Source organism: Ornithorhynchus anatinus, chromosome X1 (genome assembly GCF_004115215.2).
Source record: "Ornithorhynchus anatinus isolate Pmale09 chromosome X1, mOrnAna1.pri.v4, whole genome shotgun sequence".
NCBI lineage: Eukaryota > Metazoa > Chordata > Mammalia > Monotremata > Ornithorhynchidae > Ornithorhynchus > Ornithorhynchus anatinus.
Window position 1 is genome coordinate 88,909,161 of NC_041749.1, and position 22,001 is coordinate 88,931,161.

The 22,001-nt window shown below is 48.7% G+C and overlaps 1 protein-coding gene across 1 annotated transcript in view; it reads left to right on the forward strand.

Annotated features, from left to right (window-relative positions):
• The window catches only part of KBTBD12 (kelch repeat and BTB domain containing 12), a 51,608-nt gene extending 48,187 nt beyond the window's left edge, over nucleotides 1–3,421 (forward strand). The window contains exon 5 of the mRNA XM_029052255.2: nucleotides 2,261–3,421. Within this exon, the coding sequence (XP_028908088.1) occupies nucleotides 2,261–2,436 (176 nt within the window). The 3' untranslated portion in view covers nucleotides 2,437–3,421. The remainder of the gene's footprint in view (nucleotides 1–2,260) is intronic.
• The last annotated feature ends 18,580 nt before the right edge of the window (nucleotides 3,422–22,001 follow it).

Sequence of the window (22,001 nt, forward strand, 5' to 3'; positions counted from 1 at the left end):
TACCTAGTCTGGTCCCCATCCCCCTGCAGTAATTCCCAAGGTTGAGGTATTTTTTTAGACACCGGGAGAAATAACCGCTAGAACAGATGCTGAGTATCGCTGTCAAAAGCCAGAGGGTGTCATTCCCCTCTCCCCTCCCCTCCGGCTTCACCCCAAGCCATCAGTTCTTGCCATGGTGGCCTCTGGGCGTGGGTCAGCGGCTGGTATAAACGCCAGATCCCACATGTCCTCCGTCATCCATTCCAGGCCACGGAGCCACTTTTAGCCATGTCATCTTCGTTGGGGCCCTCCCTTCTCTCCTCGTGTATTCCCTTCCTCTGCTGAGCCAGCCCGGCTACCAAGACGGGACTGGGATGGCGGTGGAGAGAGGCAGTGTCAGCTGCACCGTGGCCACGGCTGCCCCTTGGAATCTAATACCCGCCGCCTCTCATTTCCCCTCGCCGTCCCCTCCGATTGAGCAAGGACACTGCCGAAGCTCTAGAGGGGACCAGTGAGAGACCACAGACCAAATCAGGAGCAAACCAAGTCAAACCAAACAGCAGATCGAAGCAGGGCTTGGCTTTCTTTCATCCAGGCTATCTTCCCTTTTCCTTAATAGAAAACCAAATTAAGTGGGCTGTATATTGACAAGCACCCTTCACAGAGCTTTCCAGTATACCAGTTTACTGGACTGTAAGCTCGTTGTGGGCAGGGAAGGTGTCCTTTATATTGTTATACTGTCCCCTCCCAAGGGGACACAGTAAGCGCTCAGTTGCCCTGAGCACACAGTAAGCACACAGTAAGCGCTCAACAAATTCGATCGACCGACGGACTGTCTATATCCTGACCTGGGAGATGTTTTGGTATTCCAGTCCTCTATTATTATCGGGCACACTGTCAATCATGAAATTTTGTGATGCATTAAATAAGGTTGACAGACCACCAGATTCAATTTTCCCTGATGCGTTTGCCTCCTCTCCTGAAAGGTTTTATGTGAAGGCTTGTTCACTGTAAGTAGCAATCGGTGGTGAATTAGTAATGTGTGCAAATAATACCATCGGCTTTCTTTACAGAGCATAATAAGGAAACCATTTTAAGGCCCTAGGAAAAATTAATCCTACCCATAAGATGGGGAAAAGTAGAAGGAAAATATTGGCTAAGAAAAAAACCAGCAAAAGTTAATGGAATGGACACATCACAGAAAATGGAATTTTGGGTCAGAGTGGCAGAGGATACCAAAAAGAGAAACAGTTAAAGTTTGTCGGGGTAAAATTGGAAAAATTGAAAGAGGGTGGAAAAATGTTCCTCGTCAAATAAATGAAGAGAAAGAACCCAAAAGTTAAGTAAACACATCAGGAACAAGATAAGGATGACAAAATATTGCTTCTTTTTGATAGGAAGCAAATATGCCAGCTAATGATTTCAGCAAGGTAAAGCTCTGAATGGTTTTTTTTTAACCTTTTTTGACCAAAAAAGGTGAACTAGAACAGCTAATATACAGGAAGGTGGAATTAAAGGCATAGTCCAAGACTACTTAACTGAATATCCTCAGATCTACAAATTCCAACAATTTGGTGTTACAGTGTATACGCATTGAAAAGCAACAAGACCTCGAGGGAAGAGCCTGGGCCTGGGAGTCAGTGGACCTCAGTTCTAACCCAGCCTCTGCCAACTACTTGCTGTGTGAGCTTGGGCAAGTCACTTAACTTCTCTGTGCCATAGCTTCCTCAACTATAAAATGAGGTTCCTGTGCTTCTTTTCCTGCCTACTTAGATTGTGAGCCTCAGGTGGGACAGGGACAATATCCTGACCGATTAACTTGCAACTACCCCAGCACTTAGAACAGTGCTTGACACACAGTAAGATCTTAACAACTCATCATCATCATTGGGTTATTCATTCATTAATTCGATGGTAGTTATTAAGCGCTTACTGTGTGCAGAGCACTGTACTAAGCGCTTGGAAAGTAAAATACACAATAGGGACAATCCCCACCCACAACGGGCTTACAGTCTAGAGTCTACAGTGTTATATGGGGACTGTGAGTGTATGCATGCTGAGGTACATACATATGTACATACATACATATACGTACATCCTCGAGAGCACGGATCACGCCCACTTACTCTCTTGCCCTCTCCCCAGAGCTTTGTACGGTGTTCTGCACACAGTAAGTACTCAGTAAATAACGATCGATCGACTGATTTGGGCTCTGAAAACATCTGACCTAGTGAATTAAAAGATAGCCACGAAGCCGATTTTCACCTTCGCTGTTTTTCAGATCGCCACGAAGTCATCACTAAAGAAATCCTAGAACTGGACCCCTGGGAAAACCAGTGGAATGTCATCGCCATCGATGTCCTCATGCACGATAGCTATGATGTCTGCCTTGTTGCTAAAATGAATCCAAGAGATCTCATTCCCCCACCTTCGGATTTAGTGGAAGAAAGAAAATAGCCAGAAGTAAAGTGAACATGATGCTCCTCTAGAGCTGCCAGATTTTGCTTGAACTGGGTAGTTCTGAACACAGCGCTCCACCCCATCTGGCCTTCACGCAGGACTGGACTGGAAGTGGATTTTCTGTGGAGCTGGATGCTTGACGTTCATCTGAAGAACAAGCATACCCTAGAGTTGTGCTTTCTCCCTATTAGGTAATATCTTCTTCATGTAGATTCTTTTCCCGCTTTAATAACGATCCTCTGGACTGGGGCCTCGTACAGTGGTATGCGCAGAGCGGGCACCCGATAAACTCAGTTGCCTGGCCCTGGTCCCATTCAGACTGTGCCATTGGGGATGGTTGGCAAAGAGGAGGCGGGATCGGGGGGAGGCGTCAAGTGGCACCAAGGCAGCAGTGACAATATGGCTTGGCAAACTTGATTCGGGCAAATGACAGGTCACCCTTGACTCCTTTCCGAAGGCTCAGTCTAGCCCAGAACCACATCAGTGTGGCCAACTCACCAGCAGGTCGGATCTTGGGTGGGTACTGATGTGGTAGAGAGGGCCCCAGTTCGGCGCTCCTAGATCCACTTTGGGATTGGCCTAGACTTAGCTGACCCTCCCATGATCTCAACCCTTCCCCAGCGACCTGGGAGTCACGTCGGCTACACCGCATTTTGATAGCCCCCTCCGACCCAACTGGAGGCATAGTTAAAGGTTGCTAACACTGCCTTGCTTGCTGTAATCTAGTGGTTCAGGCAGCGGATGAAGTTAACCATGAAGTTTCAAATTGAACAACTGTATCGAAAAGAAATTGCTGGCACCATGCTCAATTTGAAGACTAAGTTATGAGGTGAGCAAGTGTCAGAAGGCTAAATGGCAGGGGCTTTAATGCCTCCTGAGGGAAAACTCTGGCGCGAGTGGAGGGGTTTGAATCTTCCCCGGGAGAAAGCGACCGGTTGAAAATTGATTTGCTTTATCGCGCCACCTCTTCCTTAATAAGTCTGTATTTGGCCCGAGTGGGCTGCAGCTGCTTCACCGTCTGAATTTTGTGTTATCGGACCACCCCTCGGGCTGAGCGAAAGGCACTCCGTGGCCTGCAGCTACCTTGCCCACAGCTGCCACCTGGACATTCATGCTGACCCCATCTGTGAAGGTTGGCTTTCGGAGATGGGGTCTGGTTTGAAACCTGCTTAGTGTCATCTTCTTTATGGCACGGTTGATTGAAAACTGGGAGAACAGATGGCAGAATTGGTAATAAGAGGCCCGTCCGTTTATCCCTGAGGCTGGCCCTCCTCACTGACCCGTCCAGGTTTGGAAAGTCATAGCGCCGAGGCAAATGATGAGAGATGAGCAATAGGTGATCTAGGGAGAATTCCAAATCCATAGCAGCAGTCTGAGATTGGCATAGGTTTTTCTCCAGCCGCTTGTGCGCCGGGGACTCCCTCTAGACTGCAAGCTCATTGCGGGAAGGGAATGTGTCTGTTTATTGTTATATCGCACTCTCCCAAGTGCTTAGCACAGTGCTCTGCATACAGTAAGCGCTCGATTAATACGATTGAATGAATGAACCAAGTCGTGGTGCTGGGCTCTAACGGCCACGAAACAGAAACATCTCAAATGGACAGACTTGCTTTCTCAGGGGTCCCAAACATTTCAACCAACTAAAACTACTCCACAGAGTTCTTTAGGTGTTAGTCGTTCTCTCCCCTAATTCTTTCTGGGTCTTCGCCCCCTGATTTTTAAGGGCAATCCCCAACCGCAACCTATAATCCCAACTGTGGTATTTAAGTGCTTACTATGTGCCGAGCACCGTACCAAGCGCTGGGGTCAATAAAAGCAAAACGATCAGGCCGGACACAGTCCGTTTCCCACATGGGGCTCACAGTCCGAGGAGGAGAGAGGTCGGGTAGTGAATCCCCATTTTTCCGGTTGTGGAAACTGAGGCACAAGAAGTGAAGTGACTTGCCCAAGGTCAGACAGCAGGTGAGTGATGGAGCTGGGATTAGGACCCAGGGCCTCTGTCTCCCAGGCCCGAGCTCTTTCCACTATTTACCAAGTTCCAGATTGTCCTTCGTAGTCTCTACTGTAAACTCGTTGAGGGCAGGGAACGTGTCTGCTAATTCTATTGCAGCTTACTCTCCCAAGTGCTTAGTACGCTACTGTGCACACAGTAAGCGCTCAAATACCGTTGATTGATAGTCACAGATGACCCGACTGACAGTGAAATTAAACCATGGAGGTGACCGAAAAGGCCAAAGTGGGGCCAACAGTCCCAACCACACTAGACCAAGGTCATTCTTCTGCCTTACTGATGTGTTGCTATTTGCAGGGCCTGCTGCCGTCCTCAGTTTTGCCTCAGGCTCACAGTCCTCTCCAAACTTTTCTGCTCAAAAAGAACCACTCCTTTCTGGGCTGCAGTGAACCAGCTTCGTCCTTCTGAGTGTGTAAGCGCTCAACTGCACACAGTAAGCGCTCAATAAACACGATTGAATGAATTGAACGAATGGCGCGTATGAATGTCTCCCCCTCTAGACTGTTAGCTCGTTTTGGGCAGGGTACATCTACCAACTCTTTTATACTGGACTTAATACAGCGCTTAGTACAGAGCTCCACACACGGTAAGCACTCAGTGAATACCACTGATTGTGCTCGTGTACGCTGAATGTGCTTGGGTATCTGAGAGCGTTGCTTTCGGAGCAGCGGTTGTGGTTTTTGCACTGAGACAAGTGCAGGAAAAGTGCAGAGTAGGTGGTGGTCTCCAGACCTCAGTACCGTGTTCATTAATCTTACAAAAACGTTTAACCCCATCAACAGACCAGGGCCCTGGAAAGTGGAAAGAGCACGGGCTTTGGAGTCGGAGGTCATGGGTTCGAATCCCAGCTCTGCCACTTGTCAGCTGTGTGACTGTGGGCAAGTCACTTCACTTCTCTGTGCCTCAGTTACCTCATCTGTAAAATGGGGATTAAGACTGTGAGCCCCACGTGGGACAACCGGATTCCCCTGTGTCTACCCCAGCGCTTAGAACAGTGCTCTGCACATAGTAAGCGCTTAACAAATACCAACATTATTAATAGATACATTTGGCTGCCCTGGGACCTTCGCCGAGACCCTCGGGCAAGTCGGAGTGGTTGGTAGAGTCAGAGTTGACGGTGTCCCGCCTGATCTTTGTCCCATCCGAGTGAAATTCAACCTGCTGCAATGAGGTGTCTACAAGCTGGAGTCCAAATATGCTTCTGCTCCACTGGGAAACCCTTCCATCTCAACAGGCTACCGACATCCTCAAAAGTCTTTAAGACAGTGGCCCGGAGCTGCTTTATAATAATTATAATACTTGTTAAGCGCTTACTATGTGCCGGGCACTGTTCTAAGCGCTGGGGTAGATACAAGTTAGGTTGAACACAGTCCCTGTCCCATATAGGGCTCACACTCTTAATCCCCCTTTTACAGATGAGGTTAACTGAGGCCCAGAGAAGTGAAGTGACTTGCTCAAAGTCACACAGCAGACATGTGGTGGAGCCCAGGATTAGAACCCATGACCTTCTGACTCCCAGGCCCATGCTCTATGCACTAAGTCACGCTGCTTCTCCATGCAAATGACCACACTCTCTAGGCACACACATACAAGAAGATGTGCAAATGATGATGAACTGCTCTGCAGATTTAGCACGGCGCTACGGAATGAAAATAAATGTGGAGAAAACGGCAATTGTGTTCCGGCCCTCACTCTACACATCACCGGCGCTTTTCATCCCCAGACCTTAGAGCAGTCGCCGAGCTGTGAAGCCCAATCTCCTAATTGTCTGGGAGACCCAGACCTGTTAAAGAAGACCCAGACCTGTTAAAGAAGACACATAGAGCTTCTAGAGCAGTTTCACCGGCGTCACCTATGAACCCTACTCAAAACCAAACGGCAGGGCGAGATGACCGACAATGATGTTCTACAACGCAGTCAGCTGGCCAGCACCGAATCATTGCTCACGGCTATGACCTTGGACGAGTCACTTCTCTGTGCCTCTGTTTCCTCATCTTTGACTCCTACTTAGACTGTGAGGCCCGCGTGGGACAGGGACCGTGTCTGACCCGATTCACTTGTATCTACCCCAGTGCTTGACACAATGTTTAACAAATATTATCATCATTATTATTATTAACAATACAGCTCCTGTGGGCGGGACATACAAACAGAATACCTAAGGAGTTATTGTGTGGTGAACTGAAAGGCAGCATACGCGAGCCAAGAGGACAGAATGAACAATACAAGGACTACGGCAGCAGACAGGCCCTCACCTTGAGTCAAGACTCAGTATAGATTGTGTTTGTGGCTCAGAAACAGAGCTAGGCTCTATACAAAACACATTAGTTTATCCTTACGTGTGAACAGTGCAGGAGGGGGTGAAAAGGATTTTACCAACTAGCTAGCTATATCTGACAGACAATGACTCTCCCCGTCTTCAAAGCCTCATCGAAGGCACATCTCTCCCAAGAGGCCTTCCCTGACTAAGCCCTCCTTTCCTCTTCTCCCACTCCCTTCTGCGTCGCCCTTTATTCATCCCCCCCTTCCCAGCCCCCCAGCACTTATAGACATATCTGTAATTTATTTATATTAATGTCCGCCTCCCCCTCTAGACTGTGAGCCCGGTGCGGACAGGGGATGTGTCCGTTTATTGTCGTGGTGTACCCTCCCAAGCGCTAAGAGAAGTGTTCTGCACACAGTAAGCACTCAATAAATGCGAATGACTGACTGGCTGACTGGCTGGTGAACCGCAGGTCAGGGGGCATGGCATGGCTGACTCCTACCTGGCTCTCCTCCACAAGGGTCACTGCAGAGTAGAGGTGCCAATTCCATGGGGACGGTGGCCCTCCCCCGGCATTTTGAGCTGAACCCCAACACCTGCCTCACTCAACCCCAGATTTCTGACAAGAACTGAAGATTCCCAGAACTGAAATGATGGTGGCTTTCCGGCCTGTTCGCTCTTTGAAGTCAGTGCCCTCCAGTTCCCCCTAAAATCCCTGCCCCCTGTTCACCCCCACACTCAAAATGAAAGCCTGGTACTTTCAGAAGCTGCCAGAACCGCTCACCTCTCACCTACCTATCCCTTAATTACTCCCACCCCTTTCTTCCCCAGGAGGTCTCCGTTGATTTCAAGAAGGGAGAGGGTGTGGAGGGGAAGACGGTTTAGGAAGTGAATGTTCAATATCTTTCGGCTAATTTGGCACTCTCCTCCTGGGGCATTTGGAAGGAAAATCTCTCCTTTTCCTTCAGGGGACACTGCATGCCTCCGTCCTTCCCAAAAAAGCAACGGCACGTGACCTCAGCCTCCCAGCCCAGGGGAACGCCGGTATCTCCGACCCTACATTCTTGACAACCTGCTGCGTGTCGGCGAGAACTTGGCTTCCCTCCCCATCCGACCTCTGAGTTTCATTGCCGTTAACCCACACTGCCCCCCACCCCCCACCCACCCTCCGAACCATCAGTCGATCAATCGTATTCACTGAGAGCTTACTGTGTGCAAAGCACTGTGCTCAGCGCTTGGAGAGTACAATATAACAACAAACGGACACATTCCTGCCCACGACGAGTTCACAGTCTAGAGGGGGAGAAAGACGTTAATATGAATAAATAAATAGATAAGTTACCGATATATACGTATGTGCTGTGGGGATGGAAGGGAGGATGAATGAAGGAGCAAGTAAGAGCGGCGCAGAGGGAGTGGGAGAAGAGGAGAGGAGGGCTTAGTCAGGGAAGGCTTCTTGGAGGAGATGGGCCTTCAATGAGGTTTTGAAGTGGGGAGGAGCAATTATCTTGGGGCCACGCCCCCATTCTGCCCCTGCACGGGTTGGAAGAAGAAAATTAGCATCAGCCCAGGGGCTCCATAAAATGTAGAATGTCGGGAAGGCTGTGGCAGCTGCCGTGAATGTGGTGGCTATTGCTGTTCTGACTTCGGCGGGCTCTGAGTTGCGAGGAGCTCGAAGCTCCCAGTACCCTACTGCTCTTTTTAGTTCTTGTATTTATCTTTGGTCTTCTTTTTTATGCTGTTTTGTCCTTCACTGTTTTAATCTTTCCTTAGATGTTTGGCACAACTCCCCTCTCCTCACCCTTATTCTTAGATCGTAAGTGCCTTGGGGCCCCGGGGCCATGTCTTATTCTCACCCGTGTATTTTTCCCACTGTTTGGTACAGCACTTTAGACACAGTAGATGCTTAATAAACACCATGACTTCTACGGCAGCTGCTACTACTAATAATGATAATTGTGGTATTCGTTAAGCACTTACTGTGTGCCAGGCACTGTTCTTAGTGCTGGGGTAGATACAAGCTAATTGGGTCGGACAGAGTCTCTGTCCCACGTGGGGCTCACAATCTTAATCCCCATTTTACAGATGAGGCAGCTGAGGCCTAGAGAAGTGAAATGACTTGGCCAAGGTCATGCTAGGCCATGCTGCTTCACTACTACTACTGCTACTAGAGAAGCAACATGGCCCAGTGGGTAGAGCACGGGCCTGGGAGTCGGAAGGTCTGCCGCTTGCCTGCTGTGTGACCTTGGCCAAGTCACGTCATTTTACTTTTCTGTGCCTCAGTTACCTCGTCTGGAAAATGGGGATTGAGACCGTGAGCCCCATGTGGGACAGGGACTGGGTCCAACCCGATTTTCTTGTATCGACCCCGGCGCTCAGTACGGCGCCTGGCACATGATGAGCACTTAACAAATACCATAATAATTATTATTATTATGACTACATTTGCCCTGATTGCTACAGGTGCTCAAAGGTTATCTGAAAGTGGTGTTCAGATTAAAAAAAAATGGCTAAAAGTTCTGACCTGGAGCTCCAGACCATCCCATTCTAGCTGTTTCATTTTGTGCCTGAGCATTTCAGGCAAAATGAATTCCTTTGTGTGCTTGTCTCATTTGCTCATAAAACCCTTTCATGTGGGAGGATCCTTTAACCTTTTTAGGAAGAGTGGCAGTGTTTCCACTGACTTGACTGTCAAAACACTTAACATGATATCTGCTCTCAATTTCCTTCTCACACTCTGGACCCACTGGTTTGTGTCCTTCGTGTGGGGGCGATCATCAACGTGACCATTTATTTCTCATTATGCCCAAGTCCTTTCGGTTCAGAGTTGACGCTACTGACAGTGAAAGGTGTCATCGGTGATTGTCGAGAACACGCAGTCTTTTCAGAGACACCCACGACTTCTTCCACACTGTGCACATGTAAAATTCATCCTTTGCTGATGTCACATTTGCTGCTTACAGCCCCTGGCACCATTTTTAATTCTGCTCATCCACAGTCACCTCGTAGCTCTAGATGGCGACGTGATTCAGTGGCGACCTTAACTAACTTTGTTTTTTTCTGACACGGTCCTCTCCTGGTTCTCCTATCTTTCTGGCTGATCCTTCTCAATCTCCTTTGCAAACTCTTCCTCCGCCTCCTATCTCCTAACTGTGAGTGTCCCTCAAGGCTCAGTTAAGGACCTCCTTCCCTTTTCAATCTACGCTCACTCTGCGGAAGAACTCATCCTCTCCCATGGCTTCATCTACCACTTCTCTGCGGATGACTCCCGGATCTACCTCACTAGCCCCGACCTCTCTCCTCTAGAATCTCACATTTCCTCCTGATTCCAGGTCGTCGTTAAATGGATGTCCCGCCGACAACCTCGGACTTAACACGTCCGAAGCAGAACTCCTTATATTCCCCTCCGCCACCAAACCCTGTCCTCCCATGACTTTCCCATCACAGTCGACAATACCACCATCTTCCCCGTCTCTCAAGCCTGTAACATTGTCATTATTCTTGCCTCCTCCGTCTCGTTCGACCTCTATAATCCCGCAGGTTCTTCCTCCGCAACACATCCCCGATCCTCTTTCCTCCCTATCCTAACGACCACCACGCTGGTCCAGGCACTCGTCACGTCCCGACGACTACGCATCAGCCTTCTCGCTGACCTCTCTGTCTCCAGCCTTGCCCCGGTCCGGTCCATACTGCACTCTGCCACCTGGATCATTGTTCTAAAACATCACTCCGCGTACATCTCCTCACTCCTCAAAATCCCACAAGCATTGCCTATTCCTCTCTTCATCAAGTGGAAACTCCTGTCCTTTGGCTTTAAGGCGCTCAGTCAACCCTCTCCTTCCAGCTTATCCTCTCTTTTTTTCTCCCAATACACTCGGCTCATACGCTTCGTTCCTCTCAAGCCAACCTACTCAATGTGCCTCGTTCTCATCTCTCCTGCTGCTGAGCTCCTGCTCACACCCTCCCTACCACCTGGAACTTCCTCCCACTTCTCATCTAGCAGGCCGCTAATCTCTCCATCTTCAAAGGCCTTCTGAAATCACATCTCCTCCACGCTGCACCACTTACGCATGTGAGTACTGAAAACACCTCCACAGCCGTTCTGTATCTATCCACGATGGTATCTGTTGAGCACTTATCGTGTGCAGAGCACTGTACTAAGCACTTGGGAGAGTACAGTACACCAGAGTTGGTAGACACTGCCCTGTCCCCAACGAGCTTACAGTCTAGAGATATATCCATTCATTCATTCATTCATTCAATAGTATTTATTGAGCGCTTACTTTGTGCAGAGCACTGTACTAAGCGCTTGGAATGTACAAATCGGTAACAGATAGAGACAGTCCCTGCCCTTTGACGGGCTTACGGTCTAATCGGGGGAGATGGACAGACAAGAACAATAGCAATAAATAGAATCAAGATAGCAATAAATATATCTTTACACTCTATTACTTCTTAACGGTACCTTATTTTAGTGTCTGTCTCTCCCACTAGGTTGTAAACTCCTCGAGGGTAGGGATCCTGTCTACTAATTCTATTGTCCTCCCCTAACCCAGAGTACACGCGGTAGCCACCCAATAAAAACTATTGATTGACCAGTGGGCAATGTCTTAATGCAGGGCAGATAATAAAAATATACAGGAAATAATCAAGAGTACTTTAGTTGTAACTTTACAAAATGTCAAGCTATACAGGTAGCTATTGAAGAAGATGACTGAATGGATATTTATCAAGATTTTCACTGGCAGTTCAGAATACCGTCCCTGCATTCTGCTACTTAGGCAGCATTTTCCAACAAAACCTGCCCAAGGTCACACAGCAGACACCAGGTGGACCCGGGATTAGAACCCAGGTACTTCTGACTCCCAGGCCCACGCTCTATCCACTATGCTGCTTCTTGTTAAGCGCTTACTATGTGCCAAGCACTGTTCTAAGCCCTGGGATAGATACAACTTAATCAGGTTGGACACAGTTCCTGTCCCCCATGGGGCTCACAGTCTTAATTCCCATTTTCCAGATGAAGTAACTGAGGCCCAGAGAAACGAAGTGACTTGCTCAAAGTCACACACAGCAGACACGTGGTGGAGCCGGGATTAGAACCCAGGTCCTTCTGACTCCCGGGCTCGTACTCTATCCACTGAGCCATGCTGCTTTTACAGCCAAAAGTGCCACTTCCATATTATACCCCCTTCTGACCAAAACACTGAGGGATGGCGCCGGGCAAGGTGACCGGATGTGGAGTCAGAATCCCAACCGTGGGCGAGGGCGCCTGGCCTGGCTCCCTGAGCCAAGCTGGATGCACCTTAGTGTGGGGAAAGACACATTAAGTCAAACAGTTGCTGGGTATGGTCTTTCCGGGCCTGCCCAGCGGTAGGTGTGACTCTCTGGTGTTGCAATAATGATAATAATAATAATGATGGTATTTGTTAAGCAATTACTATGTGCCAGACACTGTACTAAGCGCTACTGCCTTCTGAAACAACTGCTTTCACTGCTGAGGCTCTGAGGATCCTGCTGCTTTCCGATCTGGTTGTATGGATGATGACTCCATGTTTTTCCTGCCTCGGGACCAAGTGGAAAGATCCCGGGCCTAGGAGTCAGAGCACCTGGGTTCTGATCCCGGCTCCGCCACTTGCCTGCTGTGTGACCTTGGGCAAGTCACTTAACTGCTCTGGGCCTCAGTTTCCTCCTTTGGAAAATGGAGATGAATCACCTGTTCTCCCTCCCGCTTAGACTCTGAGTCCCATGCGGGAGGGACTGTGTCAGATCTGATTTTCTTGTATCTACCCCAGTGCTTAGTACAGTGCTTGGCCCTTAGTAAGTGCTTAACAAATATCACAATTATGATGATGATGATGATTACTGTTGCTGTTCTGGCTGTTCTGTGTTTTGTTTTCTGCAATAAATGGAAAAGACCCCCTCCCCCCCCCCGATCCCTCCTAGGTTACTCTGTGTACCAAGATGACTTTTGAAATGGGCGAAGGGCACGGTGGTGTCTACTGCTGTTGAGGTCTCAGAGATGTTCTGTTCTGGGACTCCAGAAAGAGCCCAGGGGTACGGGGAGAGAGTGTGTGGGTGACTCAATGCAAACCGTCACCTCTACTACCAAAACAAGCCACCTACTTGCTCTGAGGCTGGGCGTTGAACATAAAAATACCAGACATAGAGACATCCAATGCCAAATCCATACTGGGCAAGGGAGAGACAGGCTGAAAACCAGAAAACTGATCATCCTCCCATCATCAGCATCGTCTTCAAATCGGTCAAAATACAGTCCTCCTCCTTCGGCATCCCCAGCGCTTAGAACAGTGCTGGACACATGGTGATCGCTTAACAAATACCACGGGGAAAAAAAAAGCACTTTTTATGGTATTTGTTAAGCACTATGTACCAGGCACTGTACTCAGCACTGGGGTAGATAAGAGTTAATAATAACGATAATAATAATGATGATGATGATGGTATTTGTTAAGCGCTTACTATGTGCCAAGCACTGTTCTAAGTTCTGAGGTAGATGCAAGGTAATCAGGTTGTCCCACATGGGGCTCACAGTCTTAATCCCCATTTCACAGATGAGGGAACTGAGGCCCAGAGAAGTTAAGTGGCTTGCCCAAGGTCACACAGCAGAAGAGTGGCAGATCCGAGATTAAAACCCACGTCCTCTGGCTCCCAAGCCCGTGCCCTTTCCACTAAGCCACGCTGTTAATCAGTTTGGATACAGTCCCTGCCCCACGTGAGGCTCACAGTCTTAATCCCCATTTTACAGATGAAGTAACTGAGGCACAGAGAAGTGAAGTGACCTGCCCAGAGTCACACAGCAGGTAGGTGGCGGAGTCGGGATTAGAATGCAGGTCCTTCTGACTTGCGGCCCTCCGCTCTAACCACTAAACCACACCGATTGCTGTGTGCTGAGTGGCCCGAACCTAGAGCAGCTGCAAAAGTACTGGCAAATGCAGACATTTTGAGGGCTTAAGCATCGAGCTTCCATTTTAAACTGCCAAGATTATCCAGGATGTACTGTGACTTGAATTTAGTAGCTGTTTTCTTTAGGTGTTTAAGAAAATTCAAAGCCTGATCCAGAGACACACCAGCCTGTGCTGGATGCTGTTCAAGTTCTAGGCATTTTCAATTGAGTGCTACATTCACTTTGGGGACAAAGAAAGTAATTTGGCCATATTGACGTTCAGCGAAAATTTAAGATGGAAAATGCCCAAGCTTGTGTGCCAAAACAGGTCTGGGATGAATAGGTAGGTAATTTCTGTGAATGTGAAAGCAGGAGATCATTGATATAAAGATTGACCATTGTGAGTTTAACTTTGAAACCCTATGGGAGGTTGTTTTTTTCTGTGTATTTTTCCCACCTTTTTATACACTCTGAATTACCTGCCAAAGCAATATAAATAAGCAACATTAACCACCCACCTAGAAAGAATTCTGGCCATCTGCTCAAGAGACCAAGGGTCATACGTGGCATTTAAGACAAGTACCAGAAGTTCCAGATTGAAGATGATTTTCTGGAAACCATTTTTGTCATAAGGAATTACAGGGGTTACCGCCTCAAAACTCTGACTTAGTTCAGCTTGCTCTTTCCCGCTGGGGTCGTGTTTGAGAGATGAGGCCATCCCAAACTGTGGGAAAATATGAAAGCCAGTTATTTCAGCAATTTGCAGCATTTCCCCAATGGCGAACTTGTTCAGAGGGTAGGCGGGATTGGGCTGAGAAGAGAAAGAGAACACTGCCAGAAATGTGGACTAAAGAATCCCCTTTAAGAAAAGGCTCTTGAGATCTGACAAGATATCTTAAACTTCAGAAAGATTCCCTTTCGTTCTAGCCAATCATTCCTTGGACATAAGCCCGTGGCCACTACCGGATTGCTAATGGCCTAGCCAGTCCAGTATTCTGTCTCAACCAGGGTGTTTGAAGGACCCAGGTGATACTTTCCTTCCTTGATGCCCCAAATCATAATGATAATGATGGCATCTGTTAAGTGCTTACTACGTGTCAAGTTCTAAGTGCTGTGGTAGATACAAGCTAATCCGGTTGGACCCAATCCCTGTCCCACATGGGGCTCACAGTCTTAATCGCCGTTTTACAGATGAGATAACTGAGGCATAGAGAAGTTAAGTGACTTCCCCAAGGTCATTCAGCAGACAAGCAGTGGAGCCGGGATTAGAACCCAGGTCCTTCTGACTCCCAGGCCCCAGCTCTGTCCTCTAGGCCACGCTGCTGCCCAAATGGTTAGGGATGGCATGAAAGCCAGCCAAAGGGGAAAGTAAAAATATTTTCAAACAGCGGCCCCCAACAGCGGAGGTGGCGTGAGGGTGGCCTGAGGGGCGGAGAGGTGAGGCCGGCGAGGGCTTAGCCCACCACCGAGGGAAGGGCCCTGGTAGCCCCATAGGTCCTGGGGCCAGATCAGGGGCTCTGCCCTGTCAGCAGAGGCCTCCACTTACACACCCTGATCCTTCTGGCTCCAAGGGGTAATAATAATAGTAACAATAATAATAACTGTGCCAATTGTTAAACACTTACTATGTACCAGGCACCGTACTAAGCGCTGGGGTGGATACAAGCAAATCGGGTTGGGCACAGTCCCCGTCCCACAGTCTCAATCCCCATTTTACAGATGAGGTAACCGAGGCCCAGAGAAGTCAAGTGACTTACCCAAGGTCACACAGCAGACAGGTGTGACCTGTGCAGAGAAGCAGCGTGGCTCAGTGGAAAGAGCCCGGGCTTGGGAGTCAGAGGTCATGGGTTCGGATCCCAGCTCTGCCACTTGTCAGCTGTGTGACTGTGGGCAAGTCACAACTTCTCTGTGCCTCAGTTACCTCATCTGTAAACTGGGGATGAAGATTGTGAGCCTCATGTGGGACAACCTGATTCCCCTGTATACCCCAGCGCTTAGAACAGTGCTCTGCACATAGTAAGCGCTTAACAAATACCAACATTATTATTATTATTATTACCTTGAGAAGCAGCATGCCATAGTGGAGAGAGCACAGGCCCGGGAGTCGAAGGTCGTGGGTTCTCATCCCGGCTCTGCCACTTGTCTGCTGCGTGGCCTTGGGCGAGTCACTTCACTTCTCCGGTCCTCAGTTACCTATCGGGAAAATGAGGATCGAGACTGTGAGCCCCACGTGGGACAGGGACTGTGGCCAACCTGATTTGCTCGTGTCCATCTGAGTTCTTGGTACAGTGCCTGGCACACAGTAAGCACTTAACCAACAACACAGTTACTATGATTATTATTATTATTAAGTGGAGGAGCCGGGATTAGAACCCATGACCTTCTGACTCCCGGGCCCGTGCTCTTCCCACTTCGCCATCCCGCTTCTCCTAAGGGGTGAGCCAAGAGCTTAAGAAATGCTACTGTCTTTACCCCCTCTGACGGTATGCCCAGGCAGGTGGGTGGCCAGCCCCTGAAGGAGACACAAATGGAATCGCATAACAAAGAGAGCCAGGCACTTAGCCCGGGGTCTGGAGGACCAAGTGAGATGGGTGAGGCTGAAGCTGCTGGTGAACCCTGGATAAAGGCGCTATTGCCCCTCCCTAGCCCGGGCCAACTAAGATGGAGCACTCATGGCCTAGTGGATAGAACCCGGACCTGGGAGTCAGAAGGCTCTAATCCCAGCTCTGCACTTGTCTGCCGTGTGACTTTTGGTAAGTCACTTGACTTCTCTGGGCCTCAGTTCCCTCATCTTTAAAATAGGGATTGGGGGTTTGGGTCCCAAGGGGGACAGGGACGATCTGCTTGCATCCACCCCGGGGCTTAGTACAGTGCATGGCACGTAGTAAGTGATTGACAAATAGTTGACAAATACCACAATTATTATTATTCATTCATTCAATAGTATTTATTGAGCGCTTACTATGTGCAGAGCACTGTACTAAGCGCTTGGAGTGTACAATTAGGCAACCGATAGAGACGATCCCTGCCCGATAACAGGCTCACAGTCTAAACGGGGGAGTCACCAAAGCAAAACAGAACAAAACTAGCAGTCTAGCGCAGACATCATCGAGATAAATAGAATCATAGAGATATACACATCATCAACAAAATAAATAGGGTAATATATACAAATATGCACAGTGCTGAGGGGAGGGGAAGGGGGAAGAGCAGAGGGTGGGAGAGGGGGGAATGGGGAGGGGAGGAGGAGCAGAGGGATGGGGGGCTCAGTCTGAGAAAGCCTCCTGGAGGAGGTGAGCTCTCAGTAGGGCTTTGAAGAGAGGAAGAGAGTTAGTTTGGTGGATGTGAGGAGGGAGGGCGTTCCAGGACGGCGGTAGGACGTGGGCCAGGGGTCGACGGCGGGACAGGTGTGAACGGGGGACCGTGAGGAGGTGAGCGGCAGAGGAGCGGAGTGTGCGGGGTGGGCAGTAGAAAGAGAGAAGGGAGGTGAGGTAGGAGGGGACAAGGTGATGGAGAGCTTTGAAGCCAAGAGTGAGGAGTTTTTGTTTCGAGCGAAGGTTGATAGGCAACCACTGGAGGTTTTTGAGGAGGGGAGTGACGTGCCCAGAGCGTTTCTTTAGGATATTATTAGCCCCTGCCACTGGGGCGGCAAAATCATCTTCATACCAGAGTGGCCTTTCTGGTACTCCTTTCTTAGACTGGCACCAAGTTCCTGCCCAGGCTCAAGGGTCACCCAATCCATTCACTCGTTTTCCTGAACTGTGGCACTCTGGATATTTCATCACCTTTTCCTGGCGAACTGTAAAGTGCAAGCGTTGTCATCTGTGATGGACGGGGACACAATTTCAAATGCCAAAAGAAATGACCTGAAGAAGTCTGCGTTAATATGAAGTCTCTATTTTTCTTTTTTAGCATGTAATGACAGCAGAAGAGAAACGTAACAGAATACAGTAGTTAGTTATAAGCTCTTGGGAGAGCACAGTACAAGAGATAGTAGATGTGATCCCTGCCCACAAGAGCTTACAGTTTAAGACGGACGTTAAAATGAACTGCAGGTAGGGAAAATAGTACAGTAGGAGGATATTTACATAGGGACTCAGTGGCTGGGGTATCAGAGTGGGTACGTAGTGCTTAGGTAAGGGCAGAAAGGGGAAATGAAGGCTTAGTCAGGGAAGGCCTCTTGGAGGAGATGGGATTTTTAGGAGGGATTTGAAGAGGGGGAGAGTGCTGGACAGTCAGATATTCATTCATTCATTCATTCAATAGTATTTATTGAGCGCTTACTATGTGCAGAGCACTGTACTAAGCACTTGGAATGTATAAATCGGCAACAGATACAGTCCCTGCCCATTGACGGGCTTACAGTCTAATCGGGGGAGACAGACAAAAACAATAGCAGTAAATAGAATCAAGGGGATGAACATCTCATTAAAACAATAGCAATAAATAGAATCAAGGTGATGTACATCTCATTAACAAAATAAATAGGGTAATGAAAATATATACAATTGAGCGGACGAGCACAGGGCTGAGGGGAGGGGAAGGGAGGGGGGGAGGAGCAGAGGGAAAGGGGGGATAAGAGGGCTTGGCTGAGGGGAGGGGAAGGGAGGGGGGAGGAGCAGAGGGAAAGGGGGGATAAGAGGGCTTAGCTGAGGGGAGGTGAAGGGGGAGTAGAGGGGGAGCAGAGGGAGCAGAGGGAAAAGGGGAAGGTCAGTCAGGGAAGGCCTCTTGGAGGAGGTGTGCTCTAAGTTGGGCTTTGAAGAGGAGAAGAGAATTAGTTTGGCAGAGGTGAGGAGGTAGGGCATTCCAGGACAGCGGGAGGCCGTGGCCCAGGGGTCGACGGCGGGATAGGCGAGAACGGGGGACGGTGAGGAGGTGGGAGGCAGAAGAGCGGAGCGTGCGGGGTGGGCGGTAGAAAGAGAGAAGGGAGGTAGGGGGGCAAGGTGATGGAGGGCCTTGAAGCCTAGAGTGAGAATTTTTTGTTTCGAGCGGAGGTCGATAGGCAACCACTATAGGCAACCACTGAAGCAGCGTGGCTCAGTGGAAAGAGCACAGGCTTTGGAGTCAGAGGTCATGGGTTCGAATCCCTGCTCGGCCACTTGTCAGCTGTGTGACTGTGGGCAAGTCACTTCACCTCTCTGTGCCTCAGTTCCCTCATCTGTAATATGGGGATTAAGACTGTGAGCCCCAGGTGGGACAATCTGATTCCCTTGTGTCTACCCCAGTGCTTAGAACAGTGCTCTGCACATAGTAAGCGCTTAACAAATACCAACATTATTATTATTAACCACTGGAGGTTTTTAAGAAGGGGAGTGACATGCCCAGAGCGTTTCTGCAGAAAGGGGGAAGGATATGAAGGGGGAAGGAGTTCCAGGCCCAGAGGAGGTTGTAGGCATGGGGTTGGAGGTGAGATAGACGAGATCGAGGTATAGGGAGTAGGTTGGCATTAGAGGAGCAATAAAAGCATGCCGGCTGAATTGTAGGAGATCAGCAAGGTAAGGTAGGAGGGACGGAGCCGACTGAGTGCCTGAAAGCCAAGGGCAAGGACGTTCTGTTAGATGCTGAGGTGGATGGGCAACCACTGGAGGTTTGTGAGGAGAGGGGAGACGAGGACTGTATGTTTTGGGGTTTTTTTGAAAACAATCCTGGCAGCAGAATGAAGTAAGGACTGGAACGGGGAGAGTCCACGGCTAGGGAAGTCAGCAAGGAGGCTGATGCGGTAATCAAGGTGAGATAGGATTAAGTGCTCGGATTGATGCGGCAGCAGTTCGGGCTGGTTCTCAAAGTGACGTGAAGGAACTAAAGATAGGATTTGGTGACAAACTGAATACGTGGGCCGCATGAGAGAGATGAGTTGAGGATACCGCCCAGCCTTGTAAGAGAAGGAGCGTAGGACCAGGGTCGTCCACACTGGCGAAAAAGTCAAGGGGAGGACAGTTTGGGTGGGCAGATGAGGAATCCCGTTTTGGACGTGTTAAGTTCAAACCGTCAGCAGGACTTCTAAGTGGAGATGTCCTGAAGGCAGGAGGATATAATTGCTTTGAGTCAAGTGTTCCTCTTGTACTGTCTAAAGGAACAAAGAAATGGTCTTCGTAGGTTTTGCGGAAGGGAACTGGAGGCTGCGGCCCTTATGATAATAATGGTATTCGTAAATGCTTACCCTATGCCAAGCACTGTACTAAGTATTGGGGCACATGCAAGATAATCGGGTTAGACAGGATCCCTGTCCCATGTGGGGCTCACAATCTAAGCAGGAAGCGGGAACAGGTATTTAACCCCCATTTTACAGGTAAGGGAAACTGAGACCCAGAGAAGTTAAGTGACTCTTCCGAAGTCATCCAGCAGCCGGAGCCAGGATAATAATAATAACGATAATGTTGGTATTTGTTAAGCGCTTACTATGTGCAGAGCACTGTTCTAAGCTCTGGTGAAGATACAGGGTAATCAGGTTGTCCCACGTGAGGCTCACAGTTAATCCCCATTTTACAGATGAGGGAACTGAGGCACAGAGAAGTGAAGTGTCTTGCCCATAAGTCACACAGCTGACAAGTGGCAGAGCCGGGATTCAAACCCATGACCTCTGACTCCCAAGCCCGGGCTCTTTCCACTGAGCCACGCTGCCATCTTCTGATTCCCAGGCCTGGGCTCTTTCCCCTAGGCCAGGCTGCTTTATGTGAATGCAGCTGCTGTGTTCTGGTATTGTATCTGCATCACACACTTTGGAGAGGGAAATCTGCCTCTTGCTAGGTTGTCTCAAATCGGTACTTAGCCAGATGAACGTATCCTACCCAGTTTGTTTCTGGATCTACTCATAAAAGGGAAATACACCGGTCATTTGACTAGGTTTATTATAAAGAACGGTAAACCGTTGCCGTACAGTCAGAAGTTTGAACTTTATTTGTATTGTTTTTAAACCAAGTACCCTCTAAAGAAGATTAGAAGCAATGTGGTTTAGTGGATAGAGCAGGGGCCAGGGAGTCAGAAGGACCTGGGTTCTAATCCCAGCTCTGTCACTCGTCTGCCGTGTGACCCTGGAGAAGTCACTCCACTTCTCCGTGCCTCAGTTACCTCATCTGTAAAATGGGGATTAAAACTGTGAATCCCATGTGGGACAGGGACTGTGTCCAAACCGATTTGATTGTATCTGCCCCAAATCTTAGTACTGTGCCAGGCATACAGTAAGTGCTTAACAAATATCACTATTACTTTATCATTATTATTATTATCAACAATAATGATAAGTGCGGGCCTTGGAATCAGAGGACCTGGGTTCTAATTCTGACTCTACCGCTTGTCTTTTGAGTGACCTTGGGTAAGTCACTTCACTTATCTGGGCCTCAGTTTCCTCAACTGTAAAATGGGGATTCAATACCTGTGCTCCCTCCTACTTAGACTGCGAGCCCCATGTGGGACAGGGATTGAGTCCAAAATGCCATTTACTAGAGTTTTCCCATTACTAAAGTGCCAGATCACACCATTTTTACTGAGGCTTAAAGTGTTCTACCTCATTAAACTTTAGTACCGCAGAAAATAATAATCGTAACAATAATAATAGTAATGGTGTTTAAGTGCCTGCTACGTGCCAAGCACTTTTACTAAGCGCTGCGGTAGATTCAAGGTAATCAGGTCCCACATGGGGCTCACAGTCTAAGAGGGATAACAGGTATTTCATCCCCATTTTGCAGAAAAGGAAACTGAGGCCCAGAGCAGTTAAGAGACTTGCCCAAGGACCCACAGCACACAGGCAAGTGCCAGAGCCGGGATCGAACCCAGGTCCTCACAGCTGCTCATATCTGTCTTCAATTCTCTCTTTCATTACTTCACCTCTTTGTTCATTACTGGGTTTCCAGTATTGTTGGATCGCTTGCTCTTGCTGGAAATATTTGGGTATGTTAAAGTGCCAAGGTCAGGATATTGGAATTGCAGAGTCCCACACTGCTAAAAACTTCTCAGCCAGTAAAGACTAGTGAATGCCCAGCAAGGGGATGGAAAATTCAATTGATTAATAAACATTCTAAAAACTAAAAATGCTTTCTCGCTTCAGCTCTCCATACCGCCGGCTGGCACGGTATTGACTTTAAAGTAATGTTTTCTCTGAGGAAAAGTGGAGAAATGAGAAGCAGGGCGATGCACACTGGGATAAATTCTCCTCAGCCTTCCCTCCCCTCGGAGCTCAGCTGAGCAAAGGGCTTCCATTGACTTCAAAGGCAGCTGCTCTCCGATGAGAGCTCCACAGGGCACAGAGCCATATGATATTGGAAGTGCGGCGTTCCTAACGGACAGGCGCTGCAGAGAAAAGGCAGATTGGGGGGCGGGGAGGGGAAGCTCTCCGATATTCACTTAGTCCTCTGGATTCTTCATACAACCCGTCCTCCAATCCACCA